This window comes from Gracilinanus agilis, chromosome 3, assembly GCF_016433145.1.
Source record: "Gracilinanus agilis isolate LMUSP501 chromosome 3, AgileGrace, whole genome shotgun sequence".
NCBI classification, from domain to species: domain Eukaryota; kingdom Metazoa; phylum Chordata; class Mammalia; order Didelphimorphia; family Didelphidae; genus Gracilinanus; species Gracilinanus agilis.
This window is the reverse complement of record NC_058132.1, coordinates 343,639,229-343,651,291: the sequence shown is the minus strand read 5'-3', so window position 1 is coordinate 343,651,291 and position 12,063 is coordinate 343,639,229. Positions and strand designations below refer to the sequence as shown.

At 40.4% G+C, this 12,063-nt stretch overlaps 1 protein-coding gene across 1 annotated transcript in view; it reads right to left on the bottom strand.

The window, feature by feature from the left end:
- The window catches only part of POLQ (DNA polymerase theta), a 98,609-nt gene that overhangs the window by 19,709 nt on the left and 66,837 nt on the right, over window positions 1–12,063 (bottom strand). The window contains exon 20 of the mRNA XM_044669168.1: window positions 6,369–6,543. Within this exon, the coding sequence (XP_044525103.1) occupies window positions 6,369–6,543 (175 nt within the window). The remainder of the gene's footprint in view (window positions 1–6,368; window positions 6,544–12,063) is intronic.

Genomic DNA, 12,063 nt, shown 5'->3' with positions numbered 1-12,063 from the left:
AATCTTTCCTTTGGAATTCCATGTGGTAAGTGCAAAGACTGAATCTTCCTGAACTTCTCTTAAGGAACTTCCCTTCAAAGAGTCTCTGTGACTGAAGATTTTGATTCATACACCTCCAGGGCCTTCGGGCCTCAGCCCTCAGCTCAAAGGTTGGCCTTTTCCAATTGAGGACTAGTTAGATCTACTTGGGTTAAACCAGGGACCTTAGCAAATTATTTAGTTTGTCAGGTTAATTATCTTACCTTATCCTCTCTAAATTTCTTACTTTCTCTCTCTCTTCTCATTTGTAAATGAATTTCCATAAAAATCATTTTGTTTTGAGGTTATTCTTTAATTGGGAATTGATCATTATTCAATTCCTGGTGGCCAAACCTTTTAATATATTCAACCAAAAAACCCCTTTCTACCCCTTACAGTATCCACGAGAGAGTTCTGTGTGCCATCTTTGGCACCTATTTCATAGGTTTACCATCACCGATATAGGGGTTTGAAAAGCAGTGATTGCCACTGGAACATATATATTAGAGAGTGGGTGAGATAACAAGAAAGGAAATTTGAAAATGAAAGACTCAAAAGTTCCATCATTTAATAAAATCAAACTGGCCCAGACCATTTGCATCAGGATCACCATAATTATTCAATTAAAATGTGGACGGTGACATTTTAGTTAATTGACATAATCAAAGAATGGCATATTCTGGTTTACCGTAACTGCAATGTCTTTTCTGTTAGAAATAATTCTAAAACACTTAAGGGAAGTAAAAAAATTGTGAATTACTTCTGCATGAGCAAAAAATTCAATAATTTCATCTCTCTATTTCTCTACACACACACATTTTACATATACTTGTCTCTCTCATTAGAATGTAAGGCTCTTTTGAGGAGGGACTGTTTTACTCTTTTTATTTTTACCACCATATCTGAGCAACAAACAGTGTGAGGGCACAAAGCAGCAGACAATAAGTATTAGTTAACAGACTGGCTGATTCTCAAGGATCATAATAAGCTCATTAAAAGTAGTACCTCCTTCCCAGAGTTGTGAGGAGAAAATGAGATAAAAATATTCGTAAACTGTTTTGCAAACCTTAAAATGCTGTGTAAATGCTAGTTATCACTGTGACTGTTTTGGTACAAGGTTGGGGTTGAAAGAATACATTAGTTCCTACCAAGTCATATTTAGCTCCTGAGCTGATTTTGAGTCTCCCCCATCCAGTTTGTGCACATTTCCTTCAGTCTTTAGTAAGTGTATGTATCACAAACATCATCTGTGCTCAGAGCACACCCCCTTTCCGAAAAAAGGTGCTTTTGTACCTGTTTCACTGCTTACTGTCTGAGAGCCAGCAAGCAATCACTTTCTGCCTCACAAGTAGTGCCTTCTGGATTGGCTGTGCAGTCATTTTAGTCACCTCTGATTCTTCTGAGCTCATTTGGGATTTTCTTAGCAAAGATACTAGAATGGTTTACTCCTCTCCTTCACTGGCCCATTTTACAGACGAGGAAACAGAGGCCAATGCTGTTAGGTGACTTGCCCAGACAGACCTAATTAAGTGTCTGGGATGTCATTTGAACTTGGATCCTCCTGACTCCAGGTAGGTGGCAGTTGTGGTGGAAAACAGGAATTCAAGAGGGGAAGAAGGAACTCATGGCAAGAGGCCTCCATTTGTTCTGCAAAATAGGATGACTATCTCCGTTGGGAGGGCGGGAGGGTGGGAGGTCTGAGAGGGGAGGAGAAGGCTGGGAAGAGCCCCACCTACACTAGGATGGTGTGGACGAGTCGTGCAGAGGAGGGCTGCCTGGCTGCAGAGAAGACCCAGGCAGGAGAGTTCCTGTCCCTTTGTTCAGGAAGTGACCCAGGGTGGAAGCTCTAGCGGCTAATCAGAGGCAGCGTGAGGGGAACTCTAGAGAGGAAGGCAGGGAGAGGGAGAGAGTGGTCAGCACAGGGCACATGGCGTGCGACAGAGCTGAGGGGTCAGGGCGGGAGGCCACGCTGTCCAGGAGGAGTAGGTTTGCTAAGGGAAGGTGCAGAGAGGGGAGTTGGGCATTCCTGAATGCTGAGGTGATGGCAAGATGAAGGGAGAGACCGGCATTGTGTGCCGCGGAGCTGAGCTAAAGGAATGGTCCTTGGGATGGGCACGGGCTGGAGAACTGAAAGGTCAGCGCTATGCCCAAGTTCCCGAGGATGAGGACAGCAGTTGAGGTGGAAAGAAAAAGGGGGAGCTGTGTACTGAACGCACTGAGGAAGGAAAGAAAGTGACCAGATGAGGCGGCCAGGATTGTGATGGGATTGCAGATAAGAACATCTTGAACCCCAAAGAAGAGGCTATTGAGTTTAGCTGGGCGCTAGGCAGTAGCTCTGGGAAAAAGAGTAACCATGAAATGCCAGAGAAAAGTTACAGCTAGAGTTCCTCTGACATTAAATGTTCAAGCATTTCTAAATAAATTTTTTTCATTAAAACTATTTAACAAAAAAAAAAAAAAAAAAAAAAAAAAAAAAAAGGAAGGGGGAGAATTCAGATGCGGCAATGGCAGGAAAAAGAACTGCAACTCCCCCACCATGACCAGGGAGCCCAGGAGAATGAGTGGTGATGCGGCCAGTATGGGAAATGGTAGCTAGGGAGGAGGTGTCTCCTGCAGGCATTTCAGCAAGAACAAGTAGATGGAAGGAGTGGGAGATGAAAATATTTAAGAGGAAAGGAAGTGTGTTACCTCTGGCACAGAAATTCCACAGGACCCGGAGAAAGTACTAAGTGATATTTGGAGTTGGAGGGGAAAAAAAGAATAGGGGGTGGCAATGCGTAATAAGGCTTGGAAGATGACCAATGGCAGCATTGGCAAAGTATTGGCACCATGCTTCCCCCGGCATAGGGAGCAGCTCCATTCCCCCTCTTCCCAGTGCCTGAGGACCATGAGAATGTTCAGCATTGAGTAGAAGGAGGCAAATGCAGTAGAACAATGAGAGGCTGAAGGCCCTGCCTTATTACTCTTCTTCCCTCCAAAGGATGTAGATGAAGAGAACTGGGAGCAGGAGATGAAAGTTACACCTGCCCACTGTGATAATTAGATTATGTCTACACTGACCATCTTTAGATTTAATTACCAAAGGTGAGAGCACCTCTAATTCTGGGAGGTCCTAACCCACGTGTGCTAGAATGAGTGACGAATTAGAATCAACTGACTGCCCCGTAGGCGGTCCCATGAGAAGCGTCTATTGTGATTGGACATACAAATTAGGAGGGAGACACAGGAAGTGACGCATAAGTGATCCCTTGAAAAGGAGAAGGTCCAGGGGGCAGCTGGGTAGCTCAGTGGAGTGAGAGTCAGGCCTAGAGACAGGAGGTCCTAGGTTCAAACCCGGCCTCAGCCACTTCCCAGCTGTGTGACCCTGGGCAAGTCACTTGACCCCCATTGCCCACCTTACCAATCTTCCATCTATGAGACAATACACCGAAGTACAAGGGTTTAAAAAAAGAAAAGAAAAGAAAAGAAAAGAAAGAAAAGGAGAAGGTCCTCAGTCAGCTAAGGTCTTTGGTGGAAGAGGGTGTCTGTCTGGTGAAGGGCTTCTGGTTTGGTGAAGGGGACCTGAGGGAGCTTTGCTGGTTCGTGACCGAAACTGTTCCACGTGGTAAGTTTAAAAACTGAATCTTCCTGAACCTCTATTAAGAAACTTCCTTTTACAGACTCTGTGAATGAAGTTTGCTCCATTCACCTCCAGGCCTCAGGCCCTTTAACCCTCGGCTGAGGGTCAAGATCTACCTGGACTAATTAGTGGGATAGATTCTTATTTCTGTACTTCCTCTCTCTCTTCTCATTTAAATAAATTTCCATAAAAGTCAATTTTGATTTAAGATTATTCTTAATTGAGGATTGATAATAGTTCAATCCTCTGTTGACTATCTTTAATATACTGAAATCATAAAATCCTTTTTTCACCCTTACACCAGCAGGAGAAAGCCGGTCCCTTCCCACCAACTTTCCTACCTCTCCCCACAAAGGGCAGGGGAGACATAAGATGGAAGCACTTCTTCCTCTGTTCTTGCTCCTCCAGGGTCAGTGTGAGATGGTCTTGTTTCTGTTTTGAGACCAAATTATTCTCTTCCAGCTCAATTTCCACAGTACCTTCTGACAGTTTGTTTCCTAATCCCTGAGGCTTGGCTGGCTCTGGGCTGGGAAAGATCTTGAGAGATGGATCTCTTTCCCCTTTAATCTAACTCTAGGAGTGGTGAGTTTTCTGACTACTATAAGTCACCTTCTTCCCCATCATCCTGTACATTCGCCAATATCTGCAGAGCACATCACACTTCTCAAAAGGGCTCTCACCATCTGTTGTCTCATCTGATCCTCACAAAAGCTTTACAATCACGATGCGGTCAGAGTCAAACAGTATTCAGCATCTACTATGTACAGACTTTAAAGTCAGGCTCCTGGGGAGACATTTAGCCTAGGGAACTGATGGAACTTACAATAGAGTTGACACTTATGACAACTAGCCAGACTGCAAATTTATTTATTTATTTATTTATTTATTTTGGGGGCTAGGCCTGTGATTTCACTAATCCAGGGAACTCCCAGGGAAAAAAACATCCTTTATCTAGACAGCTGGCACCCACTCTGCAATTTATGTTCTCAGAATTGCTTGGAACACTGAGAAGTTAAATGATTTTCCCAGGGTTACCCAGTGAGAACAGTAGTTCAACCCAGGTCTCCCTGACTCTAAAGCTGTCTCTCCACACTTTACCAGGCCGCCTTTCACAGATTATTAATAGCAATAACAATGATTACATATCAATATATTGGATGAATGGCCCCAAAAAAGTACTATATGAAGTTCAGAAAGGAAGAATATTGTCAAGTAGGACCAAGAAAGTTTGCTGAAGTAGGTAGCATTTGAATGGGCTAATGGCAAGAAGAAATTCAAAAGAGAGAAATATATTCCAGGCAGAGACCAGAAAAACTCAGGGGGGTCCTTGAGGGAATAGAAAATAGTCCAGTTTATCTATAACAGGATAAATAAAAAGGAGTGGTATAAAACTGGAAAAACAGGATGATGCGAGATGATAAAAAGCCTTGAATGTCAAGAAGAATGGTTGGAACTTTATTTGTTTAGTCAACAAGGAACTACTGTTGAACTTTAAGTGAGGGAGTAAGCAAATCTATCCCCAAGGAAGATATCCAGCAGGGTTATGATGAGTGGAAAGGAAGAGAGGGAGAAAAGGAGTTAGGAAATCATATTAGGAGATTTGCAATAATCTGAGTGGAATCACTGAGAGCCTGTATTATCATGTTGAAGCAGGAAAATAAAGGACAATACTGACAGGTGAGAGATACTAAAGACAGGCAGAGGAACCAGAAGAAAATAGGCCATTATTCATAGACAGTTCTTAAGAAGTAATTCCAAAGAATAATTTGGAATGGTGTCCAAAGGGCTATAAATTGTGTATACCCTTTGACTCAGCGATTCCCCTACTATACCTATATCCCAAAGAGATCAAAAGAAAGGGAAAAGGATCTATTTGTACAAAAATATTTATAGTAGCTCCTTTTGTGGTGGAATTTGAGGGGATGTCCATTAATTGGGAAATGGTTGGACATGCTGTGGAATATGATTGTGATGGAATATTGTGTTCTAAAAAATGACAAGTAAGATGTTTTCAGAAAAATCTGAGAAGACTTCTATGAACTGATGCAAAGCGAAATGAGCAGAATCAGAAGCATTGTACAGAGTAACAGCAATATTGGAGGAATGACAAATGGTGAAAGGCTTAGTTACTCTGATCAAGACAAGGAGGCAAGAGAATTCCAAAAGACTGATGATGAAAAATGCTGTTTATCTCCAAAGAGAGAACTGATGGACTTTTAGTGTAGGCTGAAGCATACTTTTTTTACTTGATTTTTCTTGGGCTTTTTAAATATGTTTTCTTTTGCAATGTTGCTGATATGGAAATATGTTTTGCATGACTTCACATGTTAAAACTGATATATTAGGGGGCAGCTAGGTAGCTCAGTGGATTGAGAGTCAGGCCTGGAGATGGGAGGTCCTAGGTTCAAACCTGGCCTCAGCCACTTCCCAGCTGTGTGATCCTGGGGGCAAGTCACTTGACCCCCATTGCCTACCCTTACCACTCTTCTGCCTTGGAGCCAATACACAGTATTGACTCCAAGACGGAAGGTAAGGGTTTTAAAAAACAAAACAAAACAAAACAAAACCTGATATATTACTTGGCTTCAAAATGAGTAGGGAAAGAGAGAAGAGGATTTGGAACTCAAATTTTTTAAAAATTAATGTGAAAAAAATTTATATTTAATTGGGAGAGATGTAATGAAATAAAAATTTTTAAAAGAAGTCATTCCAAAGGCAAATCTGTCATTACCAGTAGCACTGTGAGTCTGTGATAAAGGATAGAGTCTTTCCATTCCAAGGACAAGATTCATACACTTTTCTCTCTGCAGTGGGAAGACAACTTTGGTAATAGCATTGGTGATTCTTCTCCATTCTAGAATCAAGCCTGGTAATGGATGTAGGTTCTTCAGCTTCTTTAAAACATCCTGCCAAAGGAAGATAAGGAAAATGTTTAAATTATCTTACAGTTTATATAGGCATTGAGTGTCTGTTAGTTTAACAATACGGCTTTAAAAGATAACGTGGCAAATTTGGTATATCACAAAGTCAGTAATTATTTTTTCTGGAATAAAAATTGTAATATTATTATGTCAGTAACAATTTGTAACAGTCAAATACAATATTAAGGATAAATGTGCAAATTATATCATGCTTAATGGTACCACTGACCAATATTGTGTAAATGGAATTAGCTCACCATCATTCATTCTTTAGACTTGAGCCACCAGGAATAATGTCACCCCACCCAACTTAGAATTAAGTGGAGAGGGGAGAGGTCTGTGACTCACATGTGATAATGACAAATCAAAAACAAGTGACTGCCCCCTGGGCAGGCCAAAACAGGGTCCTTGGAGGCTCTAGCCTCAAGAGGCCTCTCATCTTAGAGGTCTGTGGCTAGAAGCCTTGTTTAATTAAACTCTGTCCCCCTCTGCTGGGGCCTCTGAAGCCCTACCTGGTTTGGGCCTCTGGTCCAGGCCAGAGTTTCTCTCTCTCGTTTTCCCCACCTTAAACCTTCCTAATTGTAAATAAACCACCATAAAAGTCATCCTGACTTGGGTGTCTTATTTTGGAATCGAGTTAATCGATCCCTGGTGACCAAACTTTAAATATCCAGTCCAACCATAATCCTTCCCATTTTCCCCTTTTACAATATCAAGTCAAATAAACATTTATGAAGTGTTTACTATGTATCAGGCACTATGCTAAGTTCTGGGGATTCAAAGAAAGACAAAAACAATGACTATTCTCAAAGAACTGAAAATCTAATGGACGAGACAACAGGCAAGTAAGTGTACAAACAAGATATTTAGGTTAAGTCGAAGGTAGAGTTGCTTTAGCATCAAGGGGAACCAAGACAGTGTTTGTGCAGAAAATAGAATTTTAACTGAGGCTTGAAGGAAGACAAGGAAGCCAGAGGTGATTCCAGAAAATATTCCAAGCATGAAGGTTGGTAGTAAAAATGCCAGTCAGGAGAGGGAGAGTCATGTGTGAGCAAGGAGGCCAAGGCCGCTGGATGACAGAGCTGTATGTGTGTTGGGGCAGTAGTACAAAAAAGAGAGTGTACGGTAGAAGAAAATTCCAAAAATCAGATTTTAGATCTGCACCTGTACGTGATTTGGGGATGATGGAGTGGACTGAATAGCAGGTGACACGGTCAGACGTGCCCTTTTAGGAAGATCACAGGGCTGAATGGAGGATAAAATGGAATGGGTAGAGACCTGTGGCAGGGACACCAACCCAAACCTTTTGCAGTAGCTCACTTGTGAGGAAATGAGGGCCTGCACCATAATGATGAGAGAAAGGGGCATATGACAAGACATATGGAAAAGATAGATCAACAGGATCTGGCAACTTATTGGATGCAGGAAATTGGAAGTTGAGGATATACCCAGACTGTGAGCCTGGGTGACTGAGAAAACTGGACTGCCTTCACAGTAATAAGAGAGTGAGAAAAAAGGAATGACTGGGAAGAAGAAAGAAAATGAGTGTAGTGGCCTGAGCTGGAGTGAGAGGGAGGAGGAGGGAGAGAGGACAAGGGGAGGCTTGGGAGTCAGACTTCCACCACTCAGCTATCGCATCTCACACTTCCTCACAAACTCTCTCCTCTTTGGCCTGCTGGCCATCTTCTGCCTGCACACACCGTTCCCTGCACAAGTCCTTCAGCCAAACTGCTGTGAAGTGAGATCCTGCCCACCTCGCCTGCTCTACCCCTCCTTCAAGGGGACCCTAGCCAAACATTTGGAGATGGAGAGTGGTACTTCTAGGACAGAGAAAAAGCACCCAAAGAAGGCCAGGAGACGGGCAGCTCCACTGTCTTCTTGCCACCAAGATGGCACCATTGACAAGGAAGCCTGAGGACCATCTTTGCTGCTATGGGCCAAATGAATGTGAAGGATAAGAAAGAGCATGCCATGATGAAGGAGGTTCAATTCCACTGACTTCTTAATCAATTTTGAATAGAATTGAAAGGGTGCTAATCAAGAGGATTGATCACTGAAGCCTTCAACGTTCTGGACCCTGAGGGGAAGAGATCCATCAAGGATGAGGAGCTGCTCACCACCCAGGGTGATTGATTCTCTCAGTCAGGAGGAGATCAAGAACATGTGGGCAATGACATGGAGTATCTGCTACATGTTCCCCACAGAGATGTCAAGAACCAGGAGTAGAGGCCTCAAGAGCCTCAAATCTCCTTTCTGTTGGTCCCTCAGAATGAGGAGCATTGACTTCCTCTGGATCTGAACCCTTTATTTCCCAAATAAAGATGAAGTTGCCCAATAAAGAAAGAAACAGAAAGAAGCAAAGAAAACTAATTTACTTTTGGACATGCTGAATTTCTAGAAGGTGTCCAGTGTCAAAGAGACAGACTAGAGATCAGGAGAAAATTTAAGGCTGAATATTTGGATCTGGGTATATAAAATATACATAGAGATGATAATTGAATACACAGAATACATCAAGTGAAATAATATATATTATTCAGAGAAGAGGGCTCAGGGCATACCCTTGGAAGATACCCATTGTGATTTAATAAAAAAAAACTAAAAACAACAATGATGACATGATGACATTGGAGCAATCATACTGGCAAGAGCAGAACCAGGATAGAGCAGAGTCAAAGAAATCTAGAGAGAAGAGGTTATTATGGAGAAGAACGTGATCAACAGTGTCAGAGACTGCAGAAAGGTCAAGAAGTATGAGCAATGAGAAAAGGAGATTAGATTTGTCAATTAAGGGATTGCTGGTAACTGGAGAAAACAGTGTCAGGTCAATGATTAGGCCAGACGCCTGACTACAGAGAGTTAAAAGAAAGTTTAAAAAATTGAAAAGATATGTGTAGAAAGAACATTTAGACCAAGAGTTCTTAACCTTTTTTTAGCTCACTGATCTCTTTGGCAGTCTACTGAAGCCTATGGAAAAACTTCTTAGAATAATGTTATTAAATGAATAAAATAAGTTGCATGGGAATAAAATGCAAAGGAAACCAATTATACTGAAATATAGTTGCCAAAATACATTAAGGAACAATTACATAGACCTTAGTTTAAAAATCCCTGGTTCATATAGCTTGAATTTTATAATCTATAAGTTACAAACAGATAAACAATCTAAATATAAAGTTGTATAAAAATGAGAATGGAAAATCACACCATTAATGTTACGGCTAAGAGATAATCCTTGACATTTCTAGATGTCACTTTAAAATGTGCAAAGTGCTTTACTTTAGATTGTACCACTGTATCCCATTTAAAATGATGAGGAATCTAAGACTCAGAGATGTTGACCGACTTGCCCAGAGTAACCCAACTAAGTGCCGGAAGCAGGATTCACATTTCAGGTCCTCCTTATTCCAAGGTGTAAAAGTGAAATTTATACCAGCTTTTATCATTTTTCATATTTATAAAGGGCAGTACTCTATCCACAATGCCATGTGGCCTCTTATGATAATATAATGATCAACAACAAATGATAACCATGTAAATGTTAGAATAATTTTAAAAGACAACATTTAATAAAACTTCAACAGATTTCACAGTTCTGAATTACCACTTCATACCCATTAAATTGACAAAAATGAAAAAAAGATGGAGAGAGTTTAGCATTATAAGAATATGTATTTTATCGAAACCCCTAAAATCACCCACAGGATAGAAACTTCATTGTTTACTTAGTAGTTCCTGGGAAGAAACAAATTAGGAAATGGGGACCTATACCCAAGAGAAAGTCTGGTTGAAAAGAAAAAGGAGTCATTTGCATATATAATCCTCTTTTTCTGTTCTCTGTAAAAGAAAATATTCATGTTTGCTAAATTCCTAAGAAGACAAAAAGAAAAAACAAAATAAGTGGAGATGACAGTGAAGAGGTGGCACAGAAAATGAAATGGACTGATTGATCTCAGTCTAGTATTGATAAACGATCAGTTACCAAATCATATCATTATATCTTTATATATGTGTGTGTGTGTCTTTAATCCAACCCGCTTCTCTCCTCTCACACAGGTACCACCTTAGTTCAAGCCCTAACTACCTCTCATTTAAATTATTGTAATAGTAATAGTTTCCTAGTAAATTTCCTGCCTCGGGTCTCTCCCAACTCCAGGCTATTTAACAGATCACTGCCCAAGAAATTTCTCTTTCATGCAAATCTAAGGGTTGCTAGGTGGCCCACTGGCTGGGATGTTGGGCGAGATAATTAACCTCTGTTTGCCTCAGTTTCCGTGTCTGTAAAATGGGGATAATAATAGTATCTATTTTACAGGATTGTTTTGAGGATCAAAGGAAATAATGATTATAAAGTACTTTGCACAATGCCTGCAACAGAAGTGATACATGAATGTTAACTATTACTATTATCTGACCACAATCCCTACTGCAGTGGCTTCCTATTACCTCTAAAATAAAAATATAAACTCTTCTGGTCTGCTTTTAAAGTCTTACATAGTCTGGCCCCAAATGTATTTTTCCAGTCCAACTGTACATTAACCTCTCTTACAATCCACAATGCAGGCAAAGCTAGAGTACATATGGTTTTTACTCTTACAAAAACTACCCTACATAAACTAGTTTAAAATTTTTTAAATGGTTTAATTATTTTTAGTGTATGCAAAGAAGAATAGTCTGGTCCTTTATGAAGTCATGTTGGAGGTTCTGGGCAAATCATCAGAAAACTATAAAGACAGACTGCCTCCATTTTGAGAAGGGTCATGGGGGCAGAGAGAAAACAGGAAGACTGACAAGAGGGGCTCTAAATGGCAGCCCAAGAATGACTTGGAGAAAGAGAAATTAATGGAGTTTTTAAAGAGGTAATTAATATCTTTCTTCTTACTAGTGTCCGGGAACAGGAATGAAGAGGCAGGATCAAAGAACCAATGATGAAGCATGCCCACTTCCTAACAAGAGAAGATGAGCTCAGGGTACTGTATGAGACACACATTTCTGGCCCCAGACAATATGGGAATTTGTTTTACTTGATTGTGTCTGTATATCTGTGCCTTTATCTTCTTTTAATGAGTGTATTGGTAGGAAGAGGGTGGGGAGAGAAGGTGTCTCCATTAAGGTTACAAAATAGAACATTAAAGAGGATCACTAAGGCATTTTTTTAAAAAATCTATTTTAAAAAACAATAGGAAAAAGGGCTGAATGAAACACAAATAAGTAGGAGGGCTTGAAGGCTTACATGGTGAATTTATTATTTTTAAAAGAAATATTATAGATATATACCTTATACTTAAAAGGAAAAGCAAGCTATACAAAATAGATACTTGCTGATTTCCTGTACAATCTTCTTCCTATTTTACTTGTATGTGGAAATGCTCATTTTATTGACCAAGTCCAGAATAAAAATGAATAAATAAATAAGTTAAATAAAAAAAAGAGAAAAATAGTAAAAAAAAAAAAAAAGGGTCCTGGAACAGTTCTGAAGATAGATAAAGATAAACATTTTTCCTT